Source organism: Protopterus annectens, chromosome 3.part1 (assembly GCF_019279795.1).
Source record: "Protopterus annectens isolate FY-2018-M chromosome 3.part1, PAN1.0, whole genome shotgun sequence".
NCBI lineage: Eukaryota > Metazoa > Chordata > Ceratodontiformes > Protopteridae > Protopterus > Protopterus annectens.
This window is the reverse complement of record NC_056732.1, coordinates 1568956938-1568978826: the sequence shown is the minus strand read 5'-3', so window position 1 is coordinate 1568978826 and position 21889 is coordinate 1568956938. Positions and strand designations below refer to the sequence as shown.

Sequence of the window (21889 nt, the reverse complement as noted above, 5' to 3'; positions counted from 1 at the left end):
AAGTTCCGCCCTACTCATATTGGCATAATATAAGTTTTCAGTTATAATTAACATTTTAAAGAAACTTATAATTTGTTGTATACATGCAAGCCACCTAATAGTACATTTCATGTTTTTACCCAGGCACCACAGTCCGTATGCAGTAAAACCTGCAGTGTGGGATTTCGGAAAGCTAATCGTCCAGGGCATCCTATTTGCTGTTTTGACTGCATCCAATGCTCAGAAGGAGAAATTGCCAACCACACTGGTTAGTAAACTATATCATCTAAAGTCCCTGTTAAGTAAAACATTCTCTACATAGAGTATGTAAAAATGTATAGGTAAAGAAACTCCATGAAATGCAAGAAGTTATCAGTTGTAGAAGTACCTTGGATAGGACTGTGAATAATGCAAGTTATATTACTAAGCAATAAAAAAAATGATGAGTTATAATCAATTAACCATTGTCTGGGATGCATACGTACTGGCATTACAGGACAACTTGTTCTGCACTGAGTAGGACACATTGCTCTGCTCTTCCATTTAGATATTCACAGTCAAGCACAGTCCCATAGGTCAACATCTGATTAAGAGGGAATTTCCATGATGATGAATTACTCAACTGGAGTAATTCTACACTGCTCATTGGAGTACATTCATTTAAGTGAACATAAAGCAAGTTACACTTTTCAGATAATTCAGTTCTGAAAACAGTAAGTTGAAAGCCTTAAAAAAAAAAGAAAGAAAAGGCGCAAAACATATTTTTTGTAGGGGGAAATCCCCCCCTGCACCCCATATGGGAGACTTCTCACAACATACACCCCTATTTTTGTACATATCAACTCCACAGTTGCACTACAGTGAGGAAAAGGGGAAAATTCCAGTAGTGCACCTCTAGATTGCACAATAAAACACACTGCACTTAAAAATGAACAGTAGCATTCATTTTCTGGCTCAAAACGCTGAAGAGCAAGTACTCATCAATGAAGCATAGGCAAAACGCTGAAGAGCAAGTACTCATCAATGAAGCATAGGCAAAATGCTGAAGAGCAAGTACTCATCAATGAAGCATAGGCAAAATGCTGAAGACCAAGTACTCATCAATGAAGCATAGGCAAACCTGTACCAAGTTGCATTATGAAACAACACAGGTCCTTTGCAGACCTAACGCAGCTACATATTACTCCCTCCAGCACAGTTACACACACACACACACACACACACACACACACACACACACACACACACACACACACACACACAGAGTACCACTACTGCAAAATAGTGTTCTTGCTGCAGTAAATGCAAGGGTCTTGAGCTGCCCCCCACATTACCTATCAACAAATCCATTTACCATTCCCCCTTTAGACATAGCCTTTGTGTGACAAAGGCAGATCATCCTCAGTGGTCTATTAGTTCTGTACCCTCCCCTCTTCCCAGCTGATTTTGAGAGACCCACACATACACACACACACACACACACACACACACACACACACACACACACACACACACACACACACACACACACGCGTACACATATGGGCATAAACCCTACACAGACACTGGCATACACCCTAAACCAACAGTCTGACTCTCATCCACACAGGCAAGCAGACACACTGACACACAGACTGGTTAATTTACTACTTTGGCAACCAGACTCTTCCAGTTATTTGCTTTAAAAGTCTACATTCTCAACTGGATATTGGTGGATGGTGTTTTTATCAAAGAAAATTTGTATTTATTTGTTTGTCCTCTCTAATTTTGCTCTCATTAATCTTTTTTGTTTTGTTTTCCTCAAATATTTTTTTTTTTATTTTCAATTACAATAACATTTACATAATATTTTAAATATCATTTTAAACAACTATATACAATATTTACAATAGCCTGACTTTCAATTATATACACTGTATGTTATTAAATATAGAATTAACAGATCAGTTATCAGAGATACAATATTGATCATTGCAGAGTGCCCAACAAAGATATAACCTTCTTCCAAGGATTATTTACCAATGGCCTGGGATAGATTTGTAGTTCTTTGATTTTTATTTCCATCAATGCAGTTGTCTTCAGTAAAGTGTAGAATTCTTCCAAGGTTGGGGGTGTATTTGAATTCCACCTTCTTGTTACGCATTTCCTAGATATAGAAAGTATTGTCCATAACAAATACATATTTGTCTTATTCAGGTAGGGACCTTCATTTACATATAGAATTATCAATACTTTAGTTAAGGTAAAGGATTCATTAAATAAAGCTTATAAAATGATTGATTCCATTCCAATATGATTTAATTTTATTATATTCATAAAAATATGAATCCAGTCTGCTTTATTTGACTTTTCACACCTCCAGCAAAAAACATTTGTAGCAGTACTGATCTTTTTAATTCTATCTGGTGTTAGAAATGCTCTATGTAAGTATTTCCAGTTAAATATTTTCCAATACTGTGTGTTAGAGGTGTAATTAACTGATAGTAAGATGTTAGTTTTAATTTCTTCTGTTAACTGCAATGACTGACCTTTTGTTAAGAACTGCCAGTATGATGGTTTGGGAATTGTTTTATATGTTATTAACTCTTTATATAGATTTGAAATGGAATTTTTCTTTTCACAACTATTATATATAAATTCATACAGAAAACTTATTAGATGTGGAATATCTTTAAATGAGGAATTATTGTTATTATATGTATTATTACATGTTAAAGTGAGTAATACTTTTTAATCAAGCAGCTACATTTCAGTGCACATGTAGTTTGGGGACATTTCAGTTGTGTTTCCAGGAATATGTAATCCTGTGAGGATAAATCATAAAATATTTACAAATAATCCTATTATGTATTTATTTTACCTTGTTTAGGTTGTTTTTCATTTTAATAACTAAACAACATTAATTTTCTTATTATTTATCTGTGAGGCTAAATGCACTTCGTAGATTCACAGTGTCCTTAGAAACGGCAGCAATTGTTTACTGTTGCTATGGCAACGCAAATAGAATGTGAAGAAAGCTTCACTTCTCTTAACCAACAGTACATTTTTCCCTCCTTTTATATATATATATATATATATATATATATATATATATATATATATATATATATATATTTGTTAATACTAAAAGGAAATAATTCAAAGGACATATGTACCTGAATGGAATATTTCAGAGTTAATCACGAACATGTCCCCAATCCCAATAAGCATAACAGTGACCATCATTAATCTAATAAATATTGTAATAACAATTAATTAAGTTCACTATTCCAGTTAGTCTACCTTAAGACTAGATTATTTTAGACTATTATTTATCTATGTATAGATAGTGAGTTATTAAATATATACAGACTATATTAGTTTAGTAAATAGGAGAGAATTTAGAAAGGGAGACAAGATGCAGTTAAAATAAATAATGAGAAAAGAGAGAAGAGAGAAAGAAAATAGAAAATTAAGAGAAAATACACATATACTACGTATGTTGATTTACAGTATAAATATTTTATGTGCTATATAACCCTCCTTCTGTGACAGAAAAGTACCCTGTTTTACATACCTGAGGTAATGTGAAAACTCTCAAGTGTCATCTATTTTCAAAAAAATATAGATAAAGATTCCAGTAGTTAGTTACCTTTGTTTTAAAATTCCAAGCAGTAAAATTGGTTCTTTAAAGTAATGTTAAAACAATTCATATCATAGTAGATGCTTTGAGAGATTTGGCTGTAACACTATCAGTTTTTTGCTTCTTCTTTTTGACATCTGTCCAGGCATTTGTTTCTTTTGTTCTCTTGAGAGAAGGTGACATCCAATCCATATCTTCTGTTAAAGTAATCACATTATTAGTTTGAATAAACGAAGAGGCTTCCTTTAAGTCAATAAAAGTCCTCATCTCTTTGGCATACAGTATTCTTATCTTAGCTGGATATGCAAGTTGTGCCTTGATGTTATTTTGTTTCAGAAACTTTATCATTGGCCGCACTTTTTTCCTTTGTTCCATTATTCTAGATGAATAGTCGTTATCAAATCTTATCAGGCTCTGTTTATATTTTAAAGGTGCCTTCCTCCAAGCAGATCTTAAAACCAATTCCTTGTCCAAGTATGAAATAAATTTGATAATTATTGACCTAGGAGGAGAGTTTGAGTTAGTGGCAAGTTTCCCAATAGCTCTGTGTGCCCTTTCAATGCCAAAGGAAAGTCCTTCTTTTAAATTTAAAAAGTCAGGGATCCAGCTTGATAAAAAGGAAATAATATCCTCACCTTCTGTGTTTTCAAGTAATCCAAAAATCCTGATGTTATTTCTCCTCTCCCTATTTTCCAAGTCATCTAATTTATTAACCAACCAAATGTTTTGTTTAAGAAGCAGTTCTTTCTGTGTTTCCTCTTCCTTAAGTCTGCTTTCTAAGTCATTTAGAGAAACCTCTATTCCTGTTCATAGGTTCATAGGTTCATAGTGGAAAATATTAAGATAGAACCAAATACCCTAATACTGGGTGATTTTAACTACCCTGCCATTAACTGGGAAAACTACTCATGTACCAACACCTTTGCCCAATGGTTCTTGCAATTAATAAATTCCAATGCCCTGGATCAACTAATCCATAGCCCCCCCCCCCCAGTAAGGAAACCTCCATAAAAAACTTCTCCAAAGCCAACTTCATGCTACTCAAGTCAGAAGTGACAAACTTCATGACACCCATGCAGACGGGAACTGAAAGTTCAACTGCTGAATCCTACACTAAGGCACTGTATTAGTACATCCACTTATGCATGAATCGTGCCATCCCAAATAGAACCAAGATGCTCTCATCCAAAAAAAGGAAACCAGTCTGGTGGTCCCCTGCCATAAACAAACTTTACAACAAAAGGAAGAAACTGTTGCAGAAAAGAGGAAAATCCCAGGATGCAAAAAACTCCCTTACCAGCCTCAGTAAGAAACTGAGATCCCTCATAAAATCCTCCAAAGCTAGTTATGAAAATAAAATTGCCAAAGATTCCAAAGACAACCACAAGGCATTCTATAACTATGTCAAGAATCTAAATGGCAATGCTCAGATCTGCTCTGAGCTAAAACAGAATGGCATTAAATATACTGATCCCAAGGTTATTGCCAATATCCTGGCAGATCAATTCAGTGCCAACTTCACCCCCCTCTCACCCCCTAAATGGCCCATCTCAATACCGGAAGATTGCCAAATTCCGGTAATAACGGCCACATAGGTAAATAACACACACTCCAAAGCTAAGAATACAGCATCCATGGGACCAGATGACATCCCGGGCTGTGTACTACATGAACTACAATATGAACTGGCACCTCACCTAAGTGTCATGTTTAATCATAGCCTCGCCTCAAGTTTCGTGCCCAATGAGTGACACAGAGCTACAGTTATCCCACTCCACAAGGGGGGATCCACCTTGGATCCCGGAAACTACCATCCCATCAGTCTGACAAGCCTTATCTGCAAGGCCATGGAGCGTATTTTCATGGAACTTATAAACAAAGACATTGGCAACCTTCAAACACTGGACCCCACCCAGTATGGGTTCGTGAAGGGCCGATCTTGCCTCCTGAACCTGATTGACTTCTTCGAATCAGTCTCCAGAGCAATGGACAAGGGTAAGCCTATCTAGACCTTGCCAAGGCCTTTGACACCATCCCCCACTCTGGAATCATAGATAAACTTACTAAGCTGGGCATTAATCCCTACATCACCCAATGGGTTGCTAACTGGCTTACTGATAGAACCTAAATAATCACCATAGAACGCCAAAGTTTAATGAAGCTTTCGGGCTCTCAACCCTTCATCAGCATACAAAATTATTTAATTAATTCCATTTATATAGAGGTATAGTTAATATCACATGATCAAAACCAGCCACTAAAAATCACAACTAATAAAATACATTAATATAATATAAAAAAAAATATATATACAAAAAATGTAATTTATAAAAATTATATATACATGAAATTCAACAAATAATAATAATATTATAACAAGATATCTGAGAAGAACTAGTATGCATCCAACACATATATTTGGTGGCATAGTTAAGTCACAATTAATTAGGGTAAGTAGGTTAACAATGGAGGATGATCTATATGCTAATGAAATAATAAAAATGAAGGATGAATTTATAAGAAGTGGATACCCAGATGTTATGATTAAAAAAATTATTGAGGAAGTAAATCATGCTAGGACTCATGATTATAAACCTGTATTTACTGCCCTACCATTAGAAATAACATATGAATTAACGACACAAAGAAAGGTAAAGGATGATAAAATTAGGTACATAACTACATATAATGGGTACACACATCAAATTTGTAAAATAATAGAAAAAACTGGCCAATACTGATGGCCATGCCAGAAATTGAAAAAATTATAGGACCGAAACCTAGTTTTGCGTATAGAAATCAACAATCACTAAAAAGTATGTTGTGTTATAAGGATTTTAGCAAACAACCACAGTCAATAAAAGGTAAAATAGGTACTTTTAGATGTCATAATTGCAGTTGTTGCAATGATATTTTAGAAGCAGATCAATATTTTTGACATCCAGTAACTATTAGATTTGATTTTCGATGTATAGCCACCTGTAATACATCTAAATTAGTGTATCTGGCTACCTGTATGCATTGTCATAAGTTTTATGTAGGAAAAATGACAAGAAGGCTCAAAGATCGGGTCATAGAACATAAATCAGAGATAAACAGGAAAGTGCAAACAAATGCTTTATATAAGCATATAATGGATAATGCAACACATAGGTTTAAGTTCAGGTGCATAGATACAGTTGATTTAGGGGTAAGAGGTGGTGATATAAATAATTTACTAGAGCTTAAGGAGTTACAATGGATAATCAGACTACAAGCTGATGTGAGTCCTGGCCTCAACAATGCTACTAGTATAAAACCAGTATTAGTGAAACGACAGCAAGACAATTTATAATATTATTATTATTTGTTGAATTTCATGTATATATAATTTTTATAAATTACATTTTTTGTATATATATATTTTTTTATATTATATTAATGTATTTTATTAGTTGTGACTTTTAGTGGCTGGTTTTGATCATGTGATATTAACTATACCTCTATATAAATGGAATTAATTAAATAATTGTGTATGCTGATGAAGGGTTGAGAGCCCGAAAGCTTCATTAAACTTTGGCGTTCTATGGTGATTATTTGTCTTCTTACTGATAGAACCCACAATGTAAATGTATACAACTCCAAATCCAGCTCCAGACAAGTGACAAGTGGAGTACCTCAGGGTTCAGTCCTGGGACCGCTCTTGTTTGGCATCTCCTTCTCTGAAGTACAGGCCAACACTAAGGGACTCTGGCTAACAAAGTTCGCAGATGACTGCAAACTGGGAGCCATTACTGAATCCCCAAATGATGTGGATACTCTACAAAAGGGCCTTACAGAAACAGATGCTTGGTGCCAGAGCCATGGGCTAAAGCTCAATGCCAAGAAATGTATAGTTATCCCCTTTGGGAAAAAAACGTGTATCTGTGAATTACCATATATGTAGCAGTACATTAAATGCTGAAAGTGTGATAAGAGACTTAGGGACATAGGTGGACAGTGATCTCACCTTCGATAACCACATTGCCACAACAGTCAGGAAATCCTTCTACATGGCACACCTCAGCACTAAGGGCTTTTCATCCAGAAAAAAGGAGGTCATTGTCCCACTGTACTCATCCCTCATTAGACCCATTATAGAATACAACGCCCGGTTTGGTATGTACCTCTCAAGACATCTGCAACAACTGGAAAGGCAGCAGAAATACCTCACTAAAAGAATCACAGGCCTAAAGCAGATGCCCTATGCTGACCACCTTAAAAAACTCCAGCTATACTCTGTTGCATATCATCTACTCAGAGGCAATCTCTGCTTAACATACAAGGCCATGTCAAACCCAGAGTTGTTAGACATGCTACACTTAAAGAAATCCCAATCCCTCAAAGCCACACGCTCCAGGGATCTAAACCTTATCATCACAATAAACAAAACATGCTGGAGGGATAAGTTCCTGACCCAGAGACTCCCCAGACTCTGGAATAGATTGACCATACATGTCAAGCAGAGTGCCTCTTTGGCCCTCTTCAAAAGGAACCTTGACGATTGGATGGGAGAAAGGAAATTCACCCCAGGGATCACGTCAGTCACCTTGCTAGACAGGGGTCCAGAGAAGTAAATAGTGTGGGAAGAAATAGCCAGTTAATTGTTATGGCTAGGCTTGTATAGACCCTAGGGCTGATAGCCTAGTACCAACCTATGAACCTATGAGCCTGAATGGCTAACTGAAAGCAGCAGTATTTTAGAGCTCCATATAATGAGTTAAATAAGACAGGAAAAAGTATTCTTTTTCTTCAAAGTATAAAATATTATAGATTAAGGACTAATTTACATAATTAGAAACTTTGGTGAAGTTTTACAAATAATTTTGTGTCAAAAGGCTTGGAGATATATTCACTTGTTAAAATGAGCAACTCAAAGAATTCTCACCAGGATACTGCCTTAAAGAAGGAACTACAACAGATGGCATCTACCCTGCAGGAGTTGTCTTTGAATATGGATGATTTTAAAGAGAACCTGGAAAATCTTAAAACAAGCATTCAAAAACAGGCTGACACCCTCAAGGAAATGCTACAACAACACCAGACAAGGATAACAGGAATAGAGTTTTCTCTAAATGACTTAGAAAGCAGACTTAATTCATCTTTTTTAAGATGAAGGGAGCCCTTTGTTTTTAGTTTCCAGATTGTCTAGTGCAGTATTGATTGATTTGGCAGTAAATCTATTCCTGTTATTTTATTAAAAAGCATACTCTGTCAAGTCAGCATGAGATGTTGACACACCATGATACTAGCGGAATGGCAGAATCAATATCAGGAAATTCAGGATAAAGTTAACACTGTTAAATTACACTGCTGCGTCTATAGTTTCTTTTTATCCTTTCTTTTCAAACTATATTAGCATTTTAAATCTGTTATGGTACAAAAGTAAAAATAGCTTCTTTAATAGTAAAATGCTATTTGTTTAAAGTTGTTTATGAAATTAAGTCCCAAAGTTTGCTTATTGAAGAGATGGTTGTTTTATACAATAGAACTACAGATTTTACTGGAATAGTGTTGTACTTCTAGCATATACCAAATATTTTCTGTCGTAATAATAGTTTACCTTATTAAAACAGTAAACACAATTAGAGAGAGAAATTTGTTTACTCTGCTGTTGAAATTAACAGTTAACATCAGGTTCTTAATGTATTGTTTCTCACTGTCAGCATTTAAAAAATAAGTTGACATTGCTTGACAATTGTATTTTATTCTTTGTCAGGTTGAATTTAATTATACCTGAGTAGTTTTATTACTGGTGGAATATTCACATCTCATTTTTATATCTGGTTTAGGTTTTCACATCATTGGTTATTTATCATTTCCATGAAATAAGTGCTTAATAGAATTGTGTTTAATTTTATGATATAAAAGTTAACACCATGTTTTACAACTACTATCACTAATGCTTTCACTTTTTCTAAAGTAAATCTCTATTAATATAGAAACTCTCAATACTTCATAGACTGGAAGACTTGCTGAAGCATAAATTCTTAACATAAAGCAGGGTATATATATAAAGAATAAAAAATAAGCTACCACTAGCGCAAATGGTAACAGATCACAAGAGCTGATTTATATATTAGAAGGTAAAGATATAGCTAATTCTGTTGAATGCATTTGTACCAATGGTATTGAAAAGAAGATAATAAAGCAGACATCTTACAAAATAAGTAGAGTAATGTCAGTTCTGATGAAGCTTCTAAAGCTATAAAGCTCTAGTAAAAAGAGTAACAAATCACAAAGTGTGCTTCAGATTTGTCATACATACCACAACAACTTACATAAATCAGGGCCAAAAAGGAGAAAAACAAAAGTGAATATCACATTAAGAAAAGGAAAACTAATACACCTAGAGCTGATGAAATTTAAAAAATCACAAACAGTAATGAGTTCTCATAAAGAAAAGAGTAGTGCTCAAGCAAGTGAAACAGATGTTTTTGACAATAATGATTCATATTCAGATTTTTTGCTTGGCAGAATTAATAATTCTGTGGCAACAGATCACATTGACATCCAGCTGCCATCTGTACTTTGCCCCAAGATTATTATTATGCCATCAGACAAAAAAAAACATACACTAGTGAATAAAGAAACTGTGCTACACTGTGATGCAATTAGTAAAAAGGTAAAGAGGTTATGTATGAGTTATGTAATACTCCTGTTCTAGAGCAAAATATAGGTCTAGAGGACAGCCTGCATAGTGATCCAAGAAAATAAAACAATGACCCTAACTTAGTAACTTCAAATCAACATGATGTTGTCCATGTGAAGTTTGGAGATAGAGAATGTCAATTTAGTAGATGTGGATGAAAGAACTGCAGTACTTGCCCTTGGGGATTCAATAATAAAACCAACATACAGGAAACTATGTGACATAAAAACATTGTTAACTATCTCATCAGTTTAAGATTTGAAAATATTTAATATTCCTAGGTTACATGATAAATTATCACAAGGGTAAAATTAAATAGAAGTTTGTTATTCTCCATGGAGGAACAATCACCTAAAAGATACCCCCTAAAACAGATGAAGAATACAATATTACTAATTCTGGATCTTCTTGAATCTAGTTCTGCTGAAAATGTACTCAGTGAGATAATCCCATTACCATGATGTTATGATTATTTACTTACAAACACTCACAAGTTCAGCACCTGGTTATGACATATTTGTACAGCTTATTCTGTAAAACCTTTTACATATTGTGAAGACTAAATTAGAGGCCAACAGATTTTTTTCTAGTGATAGCCTTCATCTTATTTACTATTGTAGAATAGTGTGTGTGTTATACCTTTAAGTAGCATTTCCAAGGACAGCACGTGCATACAAACAGGAAGCACATGCTAGCTTCAGTGCCATTTTGAGTGCAGCCAGAGTGTCAACATGTATGAGTGTGAATGCTGATGTGGTTGCACATAATAAATCTGCTTGAACAGAATTCATAAATGTTCATCTGCTTTATCCTGACCAGATGAGTGACGTGCTGTCAGAACAAGGATTCCAGAGACTGCTTTTCAGAGCTACGAGGTGCAGAGTTAACAGTGAAGGTAAACTAAGTGAACTGAGTACAAAAACAGGCCAGAAACGAACTAAAGTTAATGAAAAAGTGCATGAATGGTTTATTTTATCAAAAAGATAAAACGGAGCACTACAAGGGCACAGAACGCATTATTATGCAAACAAGAGGTACAACAAGTTTATTAATTAAAAGAAATGTTCAGAATTAAGATATTGGATAAAACAATTATTATAAAAGCACATAAACGATTTGGAATTACCTTGGAATTGCAAAACAAGCATGTTTAAAGTAAAGCAAACATATTTAGAGTAAAACGAGCACAAGAAAAGTATAATGCGCATGAAAAGGGATTAAACAAGAAAATGGATATAATAAAGGGCAAAAAGGGTACATTAAGTGTAAATAAAGCAAAGTGACTGCATGTTTTTGGCAAATTACTGTGTTTTGGCATAACTGAAGCTATTCAGAGCATAACTATAGAGTTTTTCGAAGTATCTCAAAGTGTGTAAAAGTGCTTATAATGTATGTTTATTACTGTGCATTTCATCTGAAGAGTTTATTATGTGCAAAGTGCAACAATTCAGTGATTTCAAGTGTATTCTTGTGCTCAGGAGACTTATTTCACAAAATTCAGTTATTCAGGAGCTTGTTGTGCTATTGGGCATAGTTACAAGTACTGGTATAAATTTCTGGCATATGTATAAGTGTGTGTGTGTGTTCGGGCAGACTTGCAAAAGCCTTCACTGGTATGTATTATTTATTATATTTTTATTTTACATTTGTTTACTGGGAAAGTCCGACTTGGAATGAAGCCAATTTTCAGTGGAGGCCCGGGAAGAAACACTCCAGATGCATGTCTTTGTAACATGGGAGGAAACCAGAGTAATCAGAGAAAACCCACACGAACACAGGAAGAACATGTAAATACCACACAGAAGGCACTCAAGCTGAGAATTTAACTGGAGAACCTCTTGCAGTGAGGCAACAATGCTACCACTGCACCACTGTGCCATCCAGCTATGGCACCTGCCATTAATATGGCAGAGGCATTTTGCAGACCAGATCCACTTGTATTCGATCAGAATATTGCAGAGAATTGGTGAATATTTGAGCAAGAGTACAATATTTTTATACAAGCAGCTTATTCTGACAAAGATGCATGCACTAGGGCATTCATTTTGCTAAACCTAGCAGGGTCAGAGACCATTGAAAGAGTGCATTCATTTGTGTGTGTGCCAGCAGTATATGAAGGAGAAGGGGAAACCCATTATTTTGTTGTGTAGGCTGAATCAAGGGAAGACCCTGAGTGTTTGAAACACAAATTCAGAGAAACGTGCAACCCCCAGACAAATGTTACATTAGAGAGGCATTTGTTTTACACAAGAGATCAAAACCTAGGAAAAAAACATTTGCTGCTTATATAACTTACCTCAAAAACAAAGCCAAAACATGTAGGTTTGGTGATCTAAAAGCTGAGTTAATAAAGGACAGGCTTGTGTGGGTTGTATTAATAGTGCTGCAGTGAAAAAGATTTTGCTTCATGACAGTGACTTAATGATGAACAAAGCTACTGAGATTTGTCAAATCCATGAAGTTACAGAAAGGCACGCAAGTATGCTTGCAAGTAATAAGAGTATGGTTTCAGCAGGCTCCAGAGCAAATGTAGACAGCATACAATACGTGGCTAGCAGAAGCAGGCCTAAGCACATGGCAGCTGTAACCCCTGTGGATGTTGCAGGTAAAACCCATAGTTTTCCAGCAAGTTCCAAGACAAGTTCAGTGAAAAGGACATGCTCAGTGCAGTACAAGAGTGAGTCAGCAAAACCCAAATTGAGCTTATTGTTAACTGTTGCAATCATGGTGCCAATCATGAGTCTAAAAGAGAAAAGTGCTTAGCATTTGGTCAGTAATGCCACAAGTGTAAAAAATGGAACCATTTTCAAAAGTTTTGCAAATCAAGTAAACCTCACACAGTTATAAAGAAGGGTCACGTAAAAAAAGCAAGTTGATCATATAGAGAGTTGAAACCCTACTTTCTATGTAGATGGTGCATCAGTAATTGGTAAAAAGATTAATGCAGTAGATTTATTGGCAAAGAATTAAGTATTTTGTCCAGATAAATGGTAAATCCACCGAGCACAAAGTAGACACTTGTTCAAAGTATAATGTTATGTCAGCAGACACGTTTGCTAAGGTGAGAGTTGTTGAACAACTTAATGTGTCCAGTTGTGCAAAACTTGTTGCTTATGGAAGTGAAGAAATTCAAATCAAAAGCTCAGTAGTGCTTTCATGTTATTTGGCAAGGAACTGTTACAGCTTACTATTCTATGTAGGCTGAAGACCTGTGCAGTCTTTATTGGGTCTCGGAGACAGTTTGAGAATGAATCTCCTTTCCTTTACCAAAGAAGTTCATCATATAAGCACGTCTCAGTTCCAATTTCACTGATGCTATTTTCTTAGAGTATGCTGATGTTTTCAATGACAAGTTAGGCAAATTTCCAGTTGTGTATTCTATGAAGTTAGACCCACAGGTCAGTCCAGTGGTCAGACCAGCAAGAATACAGTCAAAGCTCAAGTGGATAAAATGGTGCAACAAGGTATAATATGTCCAGTTACAGAATCTACTGAATGGATGTCAGCCATGGTAGCAGCCTGCAAAAAAGGCTCAGATGAAATCAGAATAGGCACTGACCCAAGAGATTTGAACAAAGCATTAAAGAGACTGCATCATCCTATGCGTACAGTCAAGGCAGTTGCAGCCCTAACACTGAATGCCACTGTTTTTACTGTCTTAGATGCAAAAGGTTAATTTTGGTAAGTGATGCTTGATCGCAAATCTTCACTACTGACTACATTCAGTACCCCATTTGGAAGATATAGATTCCTCAGGATACTATTTGGAATTAATTCTGCAAGTGAAGTCTTTCAGCATGCAATGGAGCAAATTTTTTCAGGTTATCCTTGTGCCATAATAGTAGATGATTTATTGGTTGGAGGCAATGGTGAAGCAGAGCATGACAGAATCCTTAGGAGAGTTCTAGACAGAGCACATGAAGTGAACTTGAAGCTCAATCCTCTGAAGTGCAAATTCAGACTACCAGAAGTTACATATGTAGGTCATTTATTTACTAGTACTGACTTGCGACCAGACCCGTCCAAGCAAGCAGCCATTCTTGAGATGCCAGGAATGGATAACGTTCAAGCTCTACAATGTTTTCTTGGTATGGTCAACTATTTAGGCAAGTTTATACCAGACTTCAGTGAGTTGACAGCACCTTTGAGAGAGCTAATGTGCAAAAATGTTGCATGGTCTTGGTTGGAACAACACCAGAGAGCATTTGAAGACCTTAAGCAGAAAATTGCCACCCCACCTACATTAACATACTATGATGTCAAAAAAGCAGTAGCTCTTTCCTGTGATGCTTCAAAATTTGGTCTTGGAGCAGTTATTCTTCAAGAGGACAGACCCTTAGCCTATACCTCTAGAACTCTTACCCAAACTGAAATGCAATATGCTCAAATTGAGAAAGAACTTTTGGTAAAAGTATTTGCATGTTCAAAGTTTCATGATTATATTTAAAGTTGAGCTATTCAAATTGAAACTGATCATCAACCTCTAGTCACTATTTTAATGAAGCCTATGCACTCAGCTCCATCGACATTACAAAGAATGATGCTCAGATTGCAAAAGTACAATTTCAAAATGGTCTATACATAAGGCAAACATCTCTATCTGGCTAATACCTTATCCAGATCATTCAGAAATACAACGGAACAGCTCAATGCGGAGAATTTTGACTTTGATGTCATGGAAGTGCATAATGTTTCTACCACGAGACTTGATGAGCTGAGAGACCATACAAAGACTGATCCAGTTTTGCAAAAGCTCAACCACTTCATTAATGTTGGATGCCTGTTGAAGCGATCTAATGTATCGCCTGAAGTGCAAACTTATTTTCCTTACAGAGATATGTTGACTGAAGATGGCATTATTTTCAAACATCCTAAAATTGTTGTTCCTGCTTCCTTACAATGAGAATAGATCCAGATTTTGCATCGTGGTCACCCAGGTTCCGAATATACCAAAAGAAGGGCAAGAGGACTAGTATTTTGGTCTTCTATAACAAAAGACATTGATAAAGTGCTTTCTTATTGTTCAGTATGCAATAGTACTAAACCACATTTACAAAAATAACCAGTTCAGCTAAGTTAAGTTCCTGAACTACCTTGGTCAACAGTAGCCACTGCTATATTTCAGTGGAACAATCAGCATTACTTAGTGTTGGTAGACTCTTATTCGACCTGGTTTGAGATCAATTTACTACCTAACCTAACATCCACTGCTATCACCAAGTTGAAACATCATTTCTCAGTCCATGGGAGTCCACAGAAGCATATCTCTGACAATGGTACCCAATTTACCAGTCATTTGTTTCAGAAATTTGCAAAAGAGTGCGACATTGTACATGTTGCTAGTAGTCCAGAATACCTACAGTCAAATGGATTAGCTGAACGTGCAGTACAGAGTGCAAAGCAATTACTAGAGAAGTCAAAGCGTGATAATACCAATGTCTTTTTAAATTTACTCAGTCTCAGAAACATACCCCATGACAATATTCTTGGATTGCCTGCTCGGAGACTTCTATCTAGGCAAACCAGAACAACCTTACCTATCAGTTCCAGTTTGTTGAGGCCTAAAGCTAAAAGCAACAGAGCAATCAAAGCCCAAGTATTCAGAAAGCATTCTTTCCAGAAGTCCAGCTATGGCAAATAGAGCAGATTTCTTCATCCATTGAAAGAAGGAGAGACAGTAAGGATGCAAACTGCAAAAGGTTTCAATCGGATTGGTCAAGTAACAGGCATATGTGCTGAGCTGAGATCCTACTTCATGGAATTTGAGGGTGTAGAGTACAGGTGAAATCACAGACATCTTCTTCCTGTATCAGAATCGATATCACAGCATTGTTCCTGTGATACAGACTCTAGATATCAGAGCAATCCAAACAATGTTCCTGTTGCAGAACATGTCTTAATTCCTACTTCCATTCCTAATGATGTTCCTGATGTCCCCAAAGTTGAACATTCAGCAGAGACAGTCCCAATTGCTAAACAGAGTTCTAATTTCTATGTCACATGATTTGGTCATATTTCCAGACCTAATGTGAAATACACAGCAACCTGGGCATAATTGTCTATATGTAGTTAGTTCTGTATAATTGCATGTCAATGAATGGTGTCAATAATGCATGACTCATTTCTCAAAGAGGGAGAATGTAGACTAGTGTGTGTGTTGTACCTTTAAGAAGCATTTCCAAGGACAGCACGTGCATATAAATAGCAAGCATGTGCTAGCTTCAGCACCATTTTGAGAGTGCAGCCAGAGTATGAAGACATACGAGTGTGACAGCTAGTTTGTTTATAAGTTTATCTAAGTTAAAGTTATTAAGCCTCAATCCTGATGTGTTTGTACATAATAAAGCTGCTTGAACAGCACCCAAAAATGTTCATCTGTTTTATCCTGACCAGACGAGCGACACTATGAAGCAGGTTTTGTTAGTGGAAACATATCTGTCCAAATCACTTATTTTTTATGATTTTCAAAAACAGAGAAATAAAATATCAAAATGCATAATATCTAATCATACGATGAAAGGCTGTTATTGTAATGATCAAAGCCAAGGGAGTAAGTATCATAACTTATTAGATTAATGAGGCAAGAGATTTATATGATCATGACCATTGCTGAAATCTGGAATTCAAAATGTATTAGTTTTCTGTGGTATAAAACGTTTGAAGGCCGTAGGAAAAACTCCAAAGGTGGAGGTGTATTATTAGTTGACCATGAATCCATAAACTTCAATGTATTCATCATAGGTAACATTATGGAAAAGACAGTTGTTGACATTCAGGGTTCAGCTAGTAACAAAAGGGTACATCTAATAGTCTCATAATGGAATCCATCCATGAACACTATCAAATATTATGATTTATTAATTAAAGTAGATAAAGGAATGGACTTGAAGCCATGTTATTGCTAGGTAATTCTAACTATCTTAACATTAATTAGACAAATCTTACTGCTGATTCTATACTTGATCAGAAATTTATAGACGTTATATCTTTTCATCATCTAAATCAACTTGCTAAAGGTTATATAAGGTGGGCTATTTAAGATGGGCAATACTCTATCGGACTTAGTGGCTACTAATGTTAAGAACCTTATTTGCAATGTCACTATTAATATGCCCTTGCGAACATCAAATTGCAATTCATTTACCTTTGAAATAAAATGGTACATTACTTTATTATGGTAGTATTTTTATTTATCCTTTGTCCCACTAGGCTAGTGGCCTCTTTTCAGGGAAGACACTTGGTGGTACTTATACTACTAGGGGAAATTTGGCCACGGCATCAAGTAACTTCCCCTATTCTTTTTGATAGGGGCCATGGGACCTGTTACATCCACCTGAGCTATCACCAACTCAAGCAGATGGGACGTTGGTTTTACATTTCTTCTGAAGGACAACATGCTCAAGAGTGCACCCCCTCCCCATGTGCAGCACTGTGTTATCAGCAATCCATCTATCTGAGGTGGGATTAGAACCTACATCTTTCTGCAGTAAAGATGAGTTTATCTGTTGAGCTACTGGCACTGCTATAACTACTATAACTCTATCAAGATCTTTAAATATAAGTAATTGGCTTAGTATTGATACATTAATTGAATATGAATTTGTATACTTAACTCCAGAGAATTCCAGATAATATATAGATTTATGCTGTTGAATCCTCAGGGATGTCAAGCATTATCATACTCTTATTGGTGGAATACTTGTCTAATAAAACTGTTTAGATAAAAAAAGAAAAGAACTTAACAACATCATTGAAAATTGTTGACTCATAAGAAAAAATGACAAAATATGTAAAGATTTACAATCTAAATTAAAGCATTCGAAAGTAAAATATGAGGTTAAATCATCCAGTGATACAAACAATACGAAATATTACAAATACATTAATTCAATATGTAAAATGAGACATCCAATCAATCCATTAATAATTGATGGCTCTATAATCCAAGACCTAAAGAGAATGCCTGACAAATATAATGTATTTTTTTAAAAACTTGAAAAGATAACATTCCTCAGATTGAGCCTTATTTTAAATTATAACATTGTAACTAGAGATAATTGTCCAATAACAACTCTGGATCAATTAATACATATTTGAAAAAAATAAAAAAAATATAACTATATGACCTGATTAAATACCTGCTATTTTATTGTCAAATATATATGAGGAATTTAATTTGTTGCTTTATATAATTTTCAGCATCTTACTGAGAAAGGGTAAAGTACCTAAATCTTAGAAAAGTTTGAATATTACTCCAATATACCAGAAAGGCAATTCCAATGACTTTAAAAATTTCAGACCAATTGATCTCATGCCAATATTAGAAAAATGTTTTGACAGCTGTATCATAGATATACTATAGAGAAATGAGAATAGCTTTGCTCTCCCCATCAACATAACTTCATTAAATGAAAATCAACACTTGTGAATTTAGTTGAATTTTAACGTGTGACTTCCTACCACACATTATAATGCACAATGTCCTAATCAGTTGTAAAAACAATTCTTATTTGGTACATTGGATTGATTCCTGGCTAATAGGTAGTTGTAGACAAGTTGACAGTTATGGCAGGTGTCTCACAGGGGACAGTCTTGGGACCAATCTGTTTAGCTTGGTTTTTGCTGCTATCCTCAGAATTAAAAAATGTTACCTAAGCAAGTATATACTTGTTTATAAAGAAGACCTCAATGCTATAAATGATTATTTACAAGAAATTACAAACTTTGCAATCAATTCAGTTTAATATTGATATATGTAAGATAATAAGATAATGTTTTTAGTAAGTCTACCATTAACAAATCCATTACTTTCCTGGTGCTATTTTCAGAAAAGTGCAATATTATGTATATTTAGGGATTACTGTAACAATGAAGATTTCATTTGGAAAACATGCTACTGATGCCTGTTGCAAAGCTATGAGAAAACTTGAGATTCTGATAAAAAATATCACATGAGGGGATGAAAGCAACTTGGTTAACTTTTACAATACCACAACATATTTAGTATTTATACAACTGGCCAACTGAAGACACTTGAATAATTTCAATGGAAATTCACAAAATAAAAAAAAACAAAATAACATCCATTCAAGATTTCGGCTATATGAAAAGATGTTAATTATTTGTAAGGGAGCTTTAAATCAAAAAATGTATTTCATCTCCTTAATTGGCAAACATAAGAATATTAATTTTTGTATTCACCTTGAGAAAACCAAGGTAAACAGAAAAATGGATCATCAACAGCAGAAAAATTCATATTATAATCAACCTGCCAACAAGTCATCGGCACCACAGGATTTTGCAAAAAAATATCAGTTAAAATGTTTATCACTTTCATTCACCTCAGTGTTCATGGACTTCCTCAGAACAAACAAAAGCAAACACCTGAGACTCTGACTACTTTTAAGAAGACAGTATATAGTTAGGTGGAAAACTTGGTGTCCAGTCCTCATTTAAAGTAGACAAGTGTTGTAAGACCATAGCAGATAAGGCAAGTGAGCTATGAGGCTATTACTGCCTTACCTGTACCCATTTTTGGGCTCAGCGTCCTCTTCCAAGGAGGGCCAGACCAGTCATAACAGGGGCAAATTTATTAATGTCCATCCAATTTTCCAGCTCCTTTTTAAAGGCAGACACTGTGTCACACTGTTTAGCTTGGAGAAGAAGTTTTTTACAGAGAAGGAGTAGGCATTGTATGACAAATCTATAGCCCCACCTTCTCTTATTTATTTGTTTGTAGAAGTAGATTTAGATCTATGGCCCTAGTGTTAGTAAGATGGTTTGATTTTTGGAGTTATAACAGTTCTTTGACTATTGGATCATTTTTAGCCCAATATGCAAGTCACAGATCACCAGTAAGGAGTCTATTGATACTAAATATAGAGCTAATATATTAATCTCTCTTGCTAGCTTAGGTTCTTTAAGCTCAAGACATTTTTAGTTAAAAAATGTGGGGGTCTTTCGAATTGCTTGATATGCTTAGTAAGGTACATTCCAAAGGAGGTATTGTACTCAATAGTTGGTCTAATCAAGACAGAATACAAGGAGGTGAGAACGTTATTTTATTTGGAGGAAAGATCTTTTGCTATAAGCTGTACAAGGCAAAAAGGTTTCCTAACCACTGTCATAACATGATGGTCAAACATGAGGGAACTCTCCACTTAAGTTCCCAGGTCTCTCACTACCTTTTCATTTGGAAATGGTGTGTTATCTATAGTATAAGCTATAGCTAGTGGTTGTTTATTGATGCTACAATGTTGTGCTTTTTACCATTATGTTGAGCCCATTTTTGAACAGCAGCTATTGCATAAGCTCCTATTGGTATGACTTTATGTCAGAGGGGGACTTGATGATGAATCCAGGCTTACATTGTTAACCAAATATCCTGATTTGATATGTGGAGATCTGAGAAGAAGACATTGAATTGCTGAGTCCCATTACAGACCCATGAGGAGCCCCACTGGTCACCGTCATGCTCTTGGAGAATGCACCCCATATGCTTACTACTAGGTAAGTCCTATCTCCAAGCCAGTTGAATATCTGCCTAACCACACAGAGGTCAATTTGGAGATCATTCAGGTTATTTTGTTAGCATGTGGTATAATATCAAATACCTTGGTAAAGTCAAGGCAATGTGTCTGAGCAGCTTGCCTGCAGTCTATGGCCTGAGAAACCCTCTCAAAGAAGTTCACTAGATTCATCAGACAAGATCTGCTCTTGACAAAGCCAAACTGCTTGGGGTAAAGTCTGGTAAAAGTTTTGATATCGTAATTAACTTTAGGTCAGTTATGATGCATTCCATAGCTTTGCATATAAGATTTATTAGACTGATAGTTCTGTAATTTGAATGGACAGTAGTGGGATTGACCTTCTGGATTGGCATTACAACAGATGTGTGCCACACCTATGGAGAAAGCTAATTGCTATGCTCAGATTAAAACATTTGAAGAGTGTTTTTCCCCGTGCCAGGCCACATGTTTGAGGTATTCTTCATTTTGGAGAGTACTTTCATTACATTTTCTTTCAGGATGGTTGATAGCTTGATTCCATCTGGGATAAGAGGGCTTGGATTTACTGTCTCTAGGGTGAAGTTGGCACTAAATGTTTTCAGCAGAGTTTTGGCAACATTCACTGGACTGGAGTAAGTAGTTCCATTATGAATTAACAAATGAGTGCTATTTCTTATTTTTCTGACGTAACTAAAGAAGGATTTGTTGTTGTATTTGGCTTCTGTAGCTAGTCTGAGTTCAGGGGATGCCTTGAATTTCCTGATGATCTTTTGTAGTTTATTATCTAGCTGTTTGATGTTCTTCTTAATTTGGGGTGTCTTTTGTTCTGTTATATAAGTTAAGGAGTTTCTTTCATTTATTATATAGTTTATTAATGTGTGTAGAACACCATGCTGGTTGGCTTTTAAACTTCCCAATTTTCTTGAATCCAGTAGGGACTGTGAAGTTAACACATTCATCCAGGTAAGAGTGGAACTTGTCTGCATACTGCTTTGCATTTTTGATATTTTGGGTCATATTGAATTTGGTGACTTCAATCATAAAATTATAAGAGATTTGTACATTTGATGTCCTTCAACTCTGTGATATTTGCTTCTGACGGCTTAAAGA

General features: G+C 35.5%; 1 protein-coding gene across 1 annotated transcript in view; it reads left to right on the top strand.

The window, feature by feature from the left end:
• LOC122797809 (vomeronasal type-2 receptor 26-like) overlaps positions 1-21889 on the top strand; it is a 153230-nt gene that overhangs the window by 14394 nt on the left and 116947 nt on the right. Inside the window, exon 3 of the mRNA XM_044066331.1 lies at positions 102-247. Within this exon, the coding sequence (XP_043922266.1) occupies positions 102-247 (146 nt within the window). The remainder of the gene's footprint in view (positions 1-101; positions 248-21889) is intronic.